This window comes from Hemitrygon akajei, chromosome 21 (assembly GCF_048418815.1).
Source record: "Hemitrygon akajei chromosome 21, sHemAka1.3, whole genome shotgun sequence".
Taxonomy (NCBI): Eukaryota; Metazoa; Chordata; class Chondrichthyes; order Myliobatiformes; family Dasyatidae; genus Hemitrygon; species Hemitrygon akajei.
In genome coordinates, this window is record NC_133144.1 from 70,105,263 (window position 1) to 70,119,139 (window position 13,877).

At 38.6% G+C, this 13,877-nt stretch overlaps 1 protein-coding gene across 5 annotated transcripts in view; it reads right to left on the bottom strand.

The window, feature by feature from the left end:
• Nucleotides 1-13,877, bottom strand: part of LOC140714427 (adenosine kinase-like) — a 283,738-nt gene that overhangs the window by 16,226 nt on the left and 253,635 nt on the right. For 4 of the 5 annotated variants that reach the window (XM_073025719.1, XM_073025720.1, XM_073025721.1 and 1 more), the window contains exon 10: nt 10,731-10,817. In XM_073025719.1, the coding sequence (XP_072881820.1) occupies nt 10,731-10,817 (87 nt within the window). Of the gene's footprint in view, nt 1-10,730; nt 10,818-13,747; nt 13,869-13,877 lie in introns of all 5 variants that reach the window. The other variant, XR_012095871.1, reaches the window with a different exon arrangement.

A 13,877-nucleotide genomic window follows, 5' to 3' on the forward strand; every position in this document is an offset into this window, starting at 1 on the left:
CAGTATGAATCAATTTGTTCCAGCTTATGATTAACAGATGCTCTTATCTTCTCCATTTTGTAAATGTCCATGAATTTAAAGTTGGGCTCTCCTGTGATAACCATTTCCTAGTAAGAGTCTTTTTACCAGCTACCAACAGTATATTCATTAAATATTTATCTCTTTTCAATCATTCTTGGGGTATATACCCAAAATATATGGTCCTACTCTCTAAGGGTATTTCACATTTAAAGATGTCTTGTAGGGCATTGTGTATCCCCCTCCAATAGTCTTTGATAACAGGGCAGTCCCAAAAAATATGATAATGATTTGAACTTTTTGTAATTAATTAATGAATGAATATGATATAGTTGGGATCACAGAGACATGGCTCCAGGGTGACCAAGGATGGGAGCTCAACATCCAGGGATATTCAATATTCAGGAGGGATAGACAGGAAAGAAAAGGAGGTGGGGTAGCATTGCTGGTTAGAGAGGAGATTAACCATATATAACCATATAACAATCACAGCACGGAAACAGGCCATTCCGGCCCTCCTAGTCCGTGCCGAACTCTTAATCTCTCCTAGTCCCACCTACCCGCACTCAGCCCATAACCCTCCACTCCTTTCCTGTCCATATACCTATCCAATTTTACCTTAAATGACACAACTGAACTGGCCTCTACTACTTCTACAGGAAGCTCATTCCACACAGCTATCACTCTCTGAGTAAAGAAATACCCCCTCGTGTTTCCCTTAAACTTTTGCCCCCTAACTCTCAAATCATGTCCTCTCGTTTGAATCTCCCCTACTCTCAATGGAAACAGCCTATTCACGTCAACTCTATCTATCCCTCTCAAAATTTTAAATACCTCGATCAAATCCCCCCTCAACCTTCTACGCTCCAATGAATAGAGACCTAACTTGTTCAACCTTTCTCTGTAACTTAAGTGCTGAAACCCAGGTAACATCCTAGTAAATCGCAATAGAAAGGAAGGACATTAGCCTGGAGGATTTGGAATCGATATGAGTAGAGCTGCATAACACTAAGGGGCAGAAAACGCTGGTGGGAGTTGTGTACAGGCCACCTAACAGTAGTAGTGAGGTTGGGGATGGCATTAAACAGGAAATTAGAAATGCGTACAATAAAGGAACAGCAGTTATAATGGGTGACTTCAATCTACATATAGATTGGGTGAACCAAATTGGTAAGGGTGCTGAGGAAGAGGATTTCTTGGAATGTATGCGGGATGGTTTTCTGAACCAACATGTCGAGGAACCAACTAGAGAGCAGGCCATTCTAGATTGGGTATTGAGCAATGAGGAAGGGTTAGTTAGCAATCTTGTGGTGCGAGGCCCCCTGGGTAAGAGTGACCATAATATGGTGGAATTCTTCATTAAGATGGAGAGTGATATAGTTAAATCAGAAACAAAGGTTCTGAACTTAAAGAAGGGTAGCTTTGAAGGTATGAGACGTGAATTAGCTAAGATAGACTGGCAAATGATACTTAAAGGGTTGATGGTGGATATGCAATGGCAAGCATTTAAAGATCGCATGGATGAACTACAACAATTGTTCATCCCAGTTTGGCAAAAGAATAAACCAGGGAAGGTAGTGCACTCGTGGCTGACAAGGGAAATTAGGGATAGTATCAAGTCCAAAGAAGAAACATATAAATTAGCAAAAAAAAGTGGCACACCTGAGGACTGGGAGAAATTCAGAGACCAGCAGAGGAGGACAAATGGCTTAATTAGGAAAGGGAAAAAAGATTATGAGAGAAAGCTGGCAGGGAACATAAAAACTGACTGTAAAAGCTTTTATTGATACGTGAAAAGAAAAAGATTGGTCAAGACAAATGTAGGTCCTTTACAGTCAGAAACAGGTGAATTGATCATAGGGAACAAAAATAATCTTCCGGAAATAGTAAGGGACCGAGGGTCTAGTGAGATGGAGGAACTGAGGGAAATACATGTTAGTAGGGAAGTGGTGTTAGGTAAATTGAAGGGATTAAAGGCAGATAAATCCGCAGGGCCAGATGGTCTGCATACCAGAGTGCTTAAGGAAGTAGCCCAAGAAATAGTGGATGCATTAGTGATAATTTTTCATAACTCCTTAGATTCTGGATTAGTTCCTGAGGATTGGAGGGTGGCTAATGTAACCCCACTTTTTAAAAAAAGGAGGGAGAGAGAAACCGGGGAATTATAGACCGGTTAGTCTGACATCGGTGGTGGGGAAAATGCTAGAGTCCGTTATCAAAGATATGATAACAGCACATTTGGAAAGAGGTGAAATCATCGGACAAAGTCAGCATGGATTTGTGAAAGGAAAATCATGTCTGACGAATCTTATAGAATTTTTTGAAGATGTAACTAGTAGAGTGGATAGGGGAGAGCCAGTGGATGTGGTATATTTAGATTTTCAAAAGGCTTTTGACAAGGTCCCACACAGGAGATTAGTGTGCAAACTTAAAGCGCACGATATTGGGGGTATGGTATTGTTGTGGATAGAGAATTGGTTGGCAGACAGGAAGCAAAGTGTGGGAGTAAACGGGACCTTTTCAGAATGGCAGGCAGTGACTAGTGGGGTACCGCAAAGCTCAGTGCTGGGACCTCAGTTGTTTACAATATATATTAATGATTTAGATGAGGGAATTAAATGCAGCATCTCCAAGTTTGCGGATGACACGAAGCTGGGCGGTGGTGTTAGCTGTGAGGAGGATGCTAAGAGGATGCAGGGTGACTTGGATAGGTTAGGTGAGTGGGCAAATTCATGGCAGATGGAATTTAATGTGGATAAATGTGAGGTTATCCACTTTGGTTGCAAGAACAGGAAAACATTATTATCTGAACGGAAAAGGGGAGGTGCAACGAGACCTGGGTTCATTGTACACCAGTCATTGAAGGTGGGCATGCAGGTACAGCAGGCGGTGAAAAAGGCAAATGGTATGTTGGCATTCATAGCAAAAGGATTTGAGTACAGGAGCAGGGAGGTTCTACTGCAGTTGTACAAGGCCTTGGTGAGACCGCACCTAGAGTATTGTGTGCAGTTTTGGTCCCCTAATCTGAGGAAAGACATTCTTGCCATAGAGGGAGTACAGAGAAGGTTCACCAGATTGATTCCTGGGATGGCAGGACTTTCATATGAAGAAAGACTGGATCGACTAGGCTGATACACACTGGAATTTAGAAGATTGAGGGGGGATCTTATTGAAACGTATAAAATTCTAAAGGGATTGGACAGGCTAGATGCAGGAAGATTGTTTCCAATGTTAGGGAAGTCCAGAACGAGGGGTCGCAGTTTAAGGATAAAGGGGAAGCCTTTTAGGACCGAGATGAGAAAAAACTTCTTCACGCAGAGAGTGGTGAATCTGTGGAATTCTCTGCCACAGGAAGTAGTTGAGGCCGGTTCATTGGCTATATTTAAGAGGGAGTTAGATATGACCCTTGTGGCTAAAGGGATCAGGGGGTATGGAGAGAAAGCAGGTACAGGGTTCTGAGTTGGATGATCAGCCATGATCATACTGAATGGCGGTGCAGGCTCGAAGGGCCAAATGGCCTACTCCTGCACCTATTTTCTATGTTTCTATATTTTGATTTGCACAATTTCTCCAGCAAACAGGGAGGTTACTAACATAATGGGATTTCTGAGAGGGTGTAATAAAATATCATCAAGCTTTTCCATCTGAACTCCCTCCATTTCTGTGAAGGTATCAAGGTATATTTGGTACACTTCCATTGATACCTCCATATTATTGTCCATTCTTCCTCAGATATAATTATCCCTCCTTCCTTCTCCCATTTTGTTTTAATGTATGAAGTCGAATGTGTTTTAAGATTTGACAACCCCTTATACATGCTTGAAATGATTCTACTACCGTTATCTGAATTATATGCTTTTCTAAATAGCTCTATCAAGCATGTACTTGCCTTGGTTACATTTTTAAGCATCCTATTAACAAATTGTTGCATCTGTAAATACCAATAAAAATCTTGTTTTTCTAGTAAGTGTTTCTCTTTAAGCATTTCAAAACTGAACAGTGTTCTTTCTTTCATTATGTTGCAAAGAACTGTTATTCCTTTAGCTGTCCAGTCCTTAAATCTAGCATCCAGTTTATTCGGCGTAAAATCCAAGTCATATGTAAACTATTTAAGAATTGCAATATCTCCCCCTAGATTATATTCTTTTATAGTAGTTTTCCATATTTTAAGAGTCAATTTCACCCATGGGTTATCAATAGTATTCATGTACCTTTGCCGGTTGTTATCAGCCAAAATTGCATGTATGGGATGGGAAGTACCCACTCCTCAATGTTTTTCCATTGAGCGTCATATGATGGGTTGCACCAACATATCACAGTTCTCAACTGTGCTGCAAAATAATAATCTCTAAGAGAAGGTAGGCCCCATCCTCCCTTTTCCTTTGCTAATTGCAAAGTTTTGAGACGAACTCTAGGCCTTTTACCTTGCCAAATATACCTTGATAACATCTTGTTCCATTCATTGAATTGATTTTGATTAATCTCTATTGGTAGGGTCTGAAAGAGATATAACAGTCTGGGCAGTATATTCATTTTAATAGACTCAATCCTTGAACTGAGACTAAAAAAAAAGAATCAGGTTCCATCTTGCCATATCTTAATTTTTTTATATAAAGGCTGGTAATTGCATTCTGATAATTTTGCCAAATCTTTTGGCATAATGATGCCCAAATATTCGAAAGACTCTGTTTGCCATGTCCAGGGATATCTACTTTCAATTTCTTTTGGTGGGCTATAGTTATATGAAAGTAATTGGGTTTTATCTATGTTGATCTTGTATCCTGATAATTGACCATATTGTTCAAAGGATTGCATCAATTTAGGTAAAGAGTATGTTGGTTGCCCTAGATAGACCAAAATGTCATCTGCGTAACAAGCCAATTTATGCTCTGTCCCTTTAATAGTAATTCCCCTGATCTTCATTTTGTCTGATGTATTGAGCTAATGGTTCCAGATATAATGCGAAGAGTAGCGGTGACCATGCACTACACTGTCTCGTGCCCCTTTCTGGGGTAAGACTATTTGATAAATATCCATTGATTTTAATCCTAGCAGTAGGGTTGTCATATAGTGTTTGTATAGTTTTACTAATTATGTCTTGGAAACCAAATCTATGTAAAACTCTGTAAAGAAAATTCCAATTAACTGAACCATAGCTGAGAAATTAACTGAGGTATAGCTGAGATTATCGCTTCCTTCCAACTGGGTGGCATTTGTGCCTTTTTTAGAGCCCAGTTCAGTGTGGGGAGTTGAACAGGAATTAACTCATTTTTAAATTCTTTGTACCACTCTGCCATATACCCATCTGATCCTGGTGACTTGCTTAATTTAAGCCTACTAATTGCAGCTTTTAATTCAACTTCAGTTATGTCAGCAGTCATCATCCTATTTTGTTCTTCGCTTAAATTGGTTAACTAGAGAATTCAGAAAGGTGTCAATTTGGGTTATGGTTCCCCCTGGAACTTTGGAATATAGAGTTTTGTAAAAGACTTCAAAAGTTTCTTGAATTTCACTTGGCTTATTTTTTTATCATTTTTGTTCTTGGATCCCTAATTCTATGAATTGTATTTACTGCTATTTTTTTTCAGTTTCCATGCCAGTATTTTCATAGACTTAGATGCACTTTCATAATGTCTCTGTTTCAGAAACATTAAATTTTTCTTGATTTCTTGTATAGCCAAACTATTAATTTCATTCCTAATCTTTTTAATTTCCTCTAATGTATCCTGTGCCAAATTCAATGTGTTTTTTCTCTAGTTCCTTCAGCTTATTTTGTAATTCCTCTAATGTTTTATTCCTTATTTTTTTTCTTATATGACGATATTGCTATAATTTTCCCTCTTAAGACGGCCTTCAGAGTATCCCATAGAATGGGAGGTGAAACCTCTCCATTATCATTGAATTCTAAGTAGAGACCAATTTCTTTTTTAATTTGTTCCTTAAAGTACGGATCACTGAGTAGACTTAAATTTAGTTTCCAAATAGTATTCTTTGGTTGTTGGTCAAAATCAACAGATAAATATATAGGTGCATGGTCACTTACATCCATGAACCCAATTCCACAGGTGTTTATTTTGTCTCTGTCTTTTCCAAATGTTATGAAATAGTCTATTCTTGTATATACAGAATGGGGAGCAGAATAATGAGTGTAATCCCTTCTGTCAGGGAAAAGGTCCCTTCATATATCAATTAAATCAACATCCTCAAAAAGTGTATTAACTCTCTTATGTAAGGATTTTGTTTCATAGGTTTTTCTATTGGATGAGTCTAAGTTTGATTGTAATTGTAAATTTAAGTCTCCCCCACATATCAGGAGACCTTCTGCTTCTGCTACCATAATATCAGTAATTTTCTGAAGAAACCAATATCACTTCCCAGGGTTGCGTATATATTCAATAGAGTAACTGAATTTCTGTCTATATTCCCCCTTACCAGAATATATTTGCCCTCCTTATCTCCCATTTCGAATACTTTCTCAAAATTTAGCTTACTTGAGATAAGAATAGCAACTCCTCTCCAATGTCCTGATTTATATGAGGAGAAAAACAAATTAGTGAAGCACATTCTCTTTAGTTTTCTATGCTCCTTATCACTTAAGTGAGTTTCCTGTAAATATACTACATGGGCTTGTTCTTTTTTCATTTTGGATAGAATTCTATTCTGTTTGATTGGATTTAATAGCCCATTGACAGTAAAAGAAATGAATTTTACTTTGTCCTTAGTCATCTGTATTTATCTGTCAATGTATCATTGAAATTAGCAGAATAAAACTTAATCGATCTACTCCCTGAACAAATAATAACTAAGAAACGCAAATAATAACAAAAAAGGCAACAAAGGTGTGATTCCAAGGTTGAGGTCTCTAGTAGATAACCCTGGGTTGAGCTAGAGGAAATGTCTAGCTGTGGGGGTTAGCCCCTCCTACCTGTGAGTTGAGGGCTCCCATTGCAGTATCCATAAAAGTCAGCGAACAAATCAATTACACAGAAAAGATTTCCCTGTGTACTCCTCCTATATAGTCGGCCCTCCTTATCTGTGACGGATTGGATCCGGGACCCCTCGCGGATACCAAAATTCGTGTCCCTTATTCAACATGTCTCACGGTGGTGGATCTTAGGACCCAGCGGAACCCCAGACCTTATTTAACCTGTCTCAGTGCGGTGGACATTAGGACCCAGCGGCAGAGATCTGAATCTGCAGTGTTTCTGTTTATGAAAATAATCACGATTGAAAATAAAGTGGAAATAATAAAGCAATCAGAAAGAGGTGAAATGCCAGCGGTCATTGGAAAAGCTTTAGGCTACAGTCGGTGAACGACCGGAACAATTTTAATGGATAAAGTGAGAAAGGCTCTGCCCCAATGAAAGCTACAATTATTACTACACAACGCAGTGATTTAATTATTGGGTTTCTGATCCTCACATCAACCTGGCACGGTGCAGAGCACACTTGAAAGCGGTCTGTCACTGGATCGAACTCGGGAAGAAGTTCTCGAGTGCGGCGCTGAAACATACGTTCTTAAGTTTTTTATGTGCATAGAAAGGTAAAATATATACTATATACTAACACAAACGTTTGACTAACTGACGCTAAATAATACCATATGTACCTGTTCCGACTTACTGAGTAAGAGAACTTCCAATTTTTTTCGATCCTGATCCACCGTAACCTACACACATCCTCCCGTATGCTTTAAATCATCTCTAGATTACTTATAATACCTAATACAATATAAGTGCTATGTAAAATAGTTGTTATATTGCATTGTTTAGGGAATAATGACAAGAAAAAAAGTCTGCACATGCTCAAAATCAATTGCTGGAAGAGCACTTCCGGGTTTTCGCAATTCGTTGAATTCGCGCATGCGGAATTCGCGGATAATGAGGGCTGACTGTATGTATGTGTGTGGGTGTGTATATTTATACATATACACACACATATATATACATACATACATACACACACACACACACATATATATATTCTCATTTTGGTGGGGAAAAAGGAGTAAGTGAGTGAATAAAGAAGGATAACTGAGTAATATAAAATCCACATTATAATAAGTATTTCTCGAGATAGGTATATCACCGTCTATTTTTGCTTCTGTTTAGCTTCTCAACATTTTTAAATTTAGCCAAACCTTATGGCTCTTCTGGAGGGGGTGAAGGCTGTCTTTGGAAAACTCCCAGTCTCTTCCTGATATACTTCTCTCGCCCTCCTCCCATCTACTGCTTTCTTGATTCTCGCAATATTTCCCAAGCAGAGCGGGATAATTCCTCTGCCAGGCTTTCCCTTGGTTTGATCACGCTGATGGGCAACCCTCTGGCCTTCATGTCTGTAGTCGCTTCTTCCACTGTCTGATACAGTTGGATCTCATCTTGATAAAACACTTGAAGTTTAGCAGGGTACGAAGTTTGAAATCTAATCCGTTCTTGCTTTAGTATTCGCTTTACTTCAGAGTATTCTTTACGTTTCTGCAGGACTGCCGGGGGGGGGGGGGGGGGGGGGTGGGGGGGATATCTTGATCGAAATATATTAATTTACCGTCTAAAAGCACCTTTTCCTTACCCCAGGCCATTCATAGAATCTCCGCCTTGGTACTGTATCGAAGGAATTTAATTACTATTGAGCGTGGGCTTATCTTCTGTCTCGGGTAGGCCGCGGGACGATCGCACAATGCGCCCTCTCAATCTCCATCTCCATAGTCAGAGGAATCTCCAGCGGGTCCCACAGCAACTTTCGTACAAACTCCGTCATAGACAAACCCTCCGCTCCTTCGGGAACATTGTATATCCTGATATTTTTGCGCCGTGAATTTCCCTCCAGGTCAAGTAGTTTAATTTCTCATTGATTTAATATTTTTATCGTCTTACTTAGCATCTGTTCCACGTTTTGCACGCGATCTTCCACCTTCTCAATTCGAGTCTCTGCCACCGCTATTTTTTGATTGACGTTGGTGAACTCTGACTTAATATCATGTAGATGCTGTTTTATATCTTTTTGGAACTTCCGTATCTCTGTCAAAATTTTTATCATATTTGCTGCTTCGCCTGAACAAGGCCCATCATCAGCCTCGCTAGCACCTCCCAATGCACACTTGCTAGATCATTTCTGAGACCATCAAAATTGGTCCTTCTCCAATTTAGAATATCAACCTACAAACCAGACCTATCTTCTTGCATATTTACTTTGAAACTAATACCATTGTGGTCACTGGATGCAAAGTGTTCCCCTGCACAAACCTCTGTCATCTGCTCCGTCTCATTCACTGACAGTTGGCGAGAAATAAGCAATAAGACAATTGTGACTGTTTCCCTCATTGCAGTTTTAAGCATTCAGGCTTGGAGTTGCCAGAAATGGCTGGGAGTTAAAATGTAACAATTACACTTCAACAACTCAGGAACTATGAAGAATTTGAAAGTACCAACGAACATTTTAAATGTTACAATGAAAATGAAGATTCTGAAGATACAAATCATCGAAAGAATTTTATGACGGAAATCCATTATCTGCACTAGGTGTCTGTTCTGATTTTGTTCATTTACTGTAAATCAAAAGAACATAGCAGTGTACACTGGATGAATTCCTCTGTCAGTAACTATTAAGAACAAATACAGTTTTACAGTATTGGAGTACTATTGGTAGTGCTCTAATTTGTTCTGTATTTCATTTAAATGCATAATTTGTTACTCAATTAAATGGTAGTTTGTCTTTTAGATACCTTTCTAACTATTTCCATGAAAGTTTGGCTAATTGGGATAGCCACTTAATTGGGCCAAAACGTACTGGTCCCAATGTATCCTAATTAACTGGAATGCACTGAATAGGTATATGGTTCAGAAAGGTTTCAAAGGCTATGGGCCAAATGTGGGCATATGGAACTAGCTTGGATGGAGCATCTAGGACAGTACGGACCAGCTGGACCAATGTTTCCATGTTGTATAACTGCATCTTATTTTTCAATCAGTAATATTCATTAAGCAAGGGAAGATTCGATCAAAAACAAGAGAAAATCTGCAGGTGCTGGAAATCCAAGCAATGCACAGAAAATGCTGGAGGAACTCAGCAGGCCAGGCAGCATCTATGGAAAAGAATACAGTCCATGTTTCGGGCCAAGATCTTTTATCAGGATTGGAGAAAAAAAGAGATGAGGTAGGCCTTTTTCCTCTGATGCCTCATCTTTTTTCTCCAATCCTGATGAAGGGTCTTGGCCTGAACATTGTACTCTTTTCCATAGATGCTGCCTCACCTGCTGAGTTCCTCCAGTATTTTGTGAAGATTGGATCAATGGAGAACAGAGATAATTTCACACAAAACCAAACCATAATATTGGGTGTATTTTTTTTCCTCAGAAATTTTCTCCAATGCAGATCAGATTAAGTTTTCTGAGTCCTGTTGAGTTTACATTTATATTCCAAATCACAATTTGATAAGTATATAAACTTATGGGAGAACACAGAACATCGGGAGCAGCAGGTTAGCTGCCGTGGGCTGTGTGTCCAGAGACCTAAGCCTTTTTGGGGTTGACTCTCTGGGCGCAGAATTCAGAAAAGGTGATGCAATAGACTTTTAACGTCATAAATCAGCGAGCTGTTTGTTATGTCTCCTCTCTCACTGTATAACGCGGACACCTTTTCCCCTTATTAGGGAGAGAGAGAGAGCCTGTGGTATGTGGAATTACCAAGAATTTATTTAATAACAGAGATATTTACCTCCAACAAAGGCATCACCAGCTCCATTTGTATCGACAATGTCATCTTGTTTAATATCCAAGACAGGATAAGCAGTAACAGTATCAGCTGTGGGAAAGCAAATCATGTATACATGTGAATTTCTGCCAAGTATTACCGTGTAAAATAGTAATAATAACAAAAACTGATTTTAAAAAGCTAGTACTGTTCTGATACACAAAATAGTGCTAGATGGCTTTAAATTAATGTGTTTACCTTTATTTAATACTCTTATAGGCAGAACAATGATACAAAACACAAAAAAATTCAATAAGCAACTCGTTGGCTTTGCAACATAATTCCAGAAGAGAAATTTGATTCTGAACTGAGAAGGCATGACTATACACCTCTAATGCATTACAAATGCCATAATAACTATTTAATTGGAGAGAAAATGGTATTACAGTACAGTGCAAAGGTCTTAGGCACATATATAAAGCTAGAGTGCTTAAAAGTTTTACGCAGTACTATAATTGTCAATGTGGAGTGGAGGGCAAGTTTGTAAATCTGGCAGGAGCAAATGATGTTGGGAATGGTGTGGGTGGAGCACTGCGGGAGGGGTGTGGTGCAGGTGGCAGAGAAGGAGTGCCAGGGGTGGGGGTAATGCAGCCCTGTGAGACTATGAAAGGTAATTTGATTCTAAACAATTGGTTTACTGGACTGTGCAGTCATCAACATCCTTGCTACTGTGTATGTGTGTGTGTGTGTATATATATATATCTCTCTCTCTCTAAGACTTTTGCACAGTAGTATAGTTGCATACATCTTACTGTTTATTACCATTATAACTGAGAAATTCTCAAGGACTCCACAAAGCTGCTTCATTTCAGTTTATCCACAAACAATCGATTAGTCTTGGCTAAAAGCAGTAGCAGTGGGGAATGAGCATTCAGGATGGCATTGAGAATCCAGAGTCCGTGCATCAGAAGCACACAGAGACACTGTATTAATGGCAGATCCTGCACCCCACCTCACCAATGCCTCGTCATTCCACCTACACCATCAAGCACCTTGTGCTCCAGCTGTGCTAGAGCCGGCTGTTTCCAAACTGATCTCTGCACCTGTGAAATCAAATCACTTACAATCTTAAGGATAACTGGGATGCAAATTTATTAAAAATTATACAGGTTGATAAAAAACTAATGAATCCAATGCAAAGTTGTACATAATGAATTGTAAAATCACTATAGTTTAGATTGTTTTCTATTGACCTTTCCTTATTTGTAATGACATTCCAACACATTCAGAATAAATGTCTTTATTCATGCAAATGAAAGGATAAAATATGGTTATTCAAGCTGATTTACCAACACTAACATGTTTTCACACCTGGGGTAATTACATTCAATGCAGCTTTAATTGCACAGGCAACAAACATTTATTTCAATTTCCTGGCAGTGGTCTGTACAAAATTAAAAAGCCTCCCTCCCTGCACAACCTTGAACTGATTTTTCTTCCCATTTAATGTAAAGCAAGCTTCTCAACATTCTCCAACGGAAGCATGAACAATCAACAATTTGCTCTCGAGTCCTTACTAATACCTCTTTTCATTTAGTATCCAGTCAGTGCTATGATTGTGAAAGGGATTTTTAACTGATTTAACAGATTTGATCAACCTAAGGATAATAATATTAATGTCAGTATTTATTTCTTGCATTTTGCATCTAGGCCACAGAAGATAATTAAATGTGGTATTTATCTACATTTGCGGAGTGATTAAAGAAGAGGTTTCTGAAGGACTTGGCAATTCCTATCACTAGAGCATCAACTCATAGTCATGCAGCACAGTAACAGGCCCTTCATCCCAACTGTTGCAGGCCGACCTAGATGCCCATCTGAGTTAGTCCATTTAGCCATTTCTTATCCTGTCAAAATGTCTGTTAAATGTTAATAAGCCTGCTTCAACCACTTCTGCTAGTAGCTCATTTGACATTATATACCACCCTTAAAAATTCTGACTGCATACATCTTTCTTTCTTTTTCCAATATTTATATTAAATTTCATATACACAAATACAGAATTCATAAGGATACTTACTATAAATCTAAATAAGATAGCACAAAATGCACTATAAATCACACCGATACAATCACGGTTTCCCATATTCATGATCAGTTAAATAAAATAAATTGAATTATGAAATACAATAATAATATGGTTAATTATATTATGTAAAAAAAATGTACCCACTACCAAGACAAAGCTAGTTGGTGAAAAAAACAAGAGAATAAAAAGAGTACTTTACCATATAGTGTTTTATAATAATAGCCCAGATCTATATTTTAGTAACAATAACAATTCAAAGATTTTTAAAATAGTTCAGAAAGGGTCCCCATAGCATTTGAAAATCTTGGTTAGAATCAGAAATCGAACAACGAATCTTCTCTAGATTTAAACATGTCATAACATCGCATAACCATTGAGCAAGTGTGGGGGGGGGGGGGGGGGGGGAGAGAGACCTCCTTCTATTTAAGCAAGATCGCCCTTCTAGCCATAAGAGAAATAAAAGCCAGTACCTGCAAATGAGAAGGCTCCAAAATTATAGCTCTTTCCTCAACAATACCAAATAAGGCAGTCAAAGGATTGGGCTTCAAATTAACTTAAAAAAGTACAGAAAAAGTTTGGAATACAGGTAGCCGCCGTTTTTCGAACGTTCACTTTATGACAGCTCGCTGTTACAAAAGACCTACATTAGTATCTGTTTTCGCTAACCAAAGAGGATTTTCGCTTTTACGAAAAAAAGATGCCCACTTTATAGTGTGTTTACCCCGAGAAAGACTACAATGACCGTGCAGCCTTGTGCAGGCAGTTGCTTGCCCATGCATGTTTTACTATATGTTAATGTTATTTTAGGTTTTATGTGTTATTTGGTTTGATTTGGTAGGTTATTTCTTTGGGTCTAGGAACGCTCAAAAATTTTTCCCATATAAACTAATGGCAATTGCTACTTCGCTTTACGACATTTTGGCTTACAAACGGTATAATAGGAACGCTCTACCTTCGAATAGTGGGGAAAACCTGTACATCTTTCCAATATTTTTCAAGGCTCGAACATGACCAAAACATATGAATTAATGAAGCCTCTCCATTATTACATCTGTCACAATAAGGAGATATATCTGCAAAAA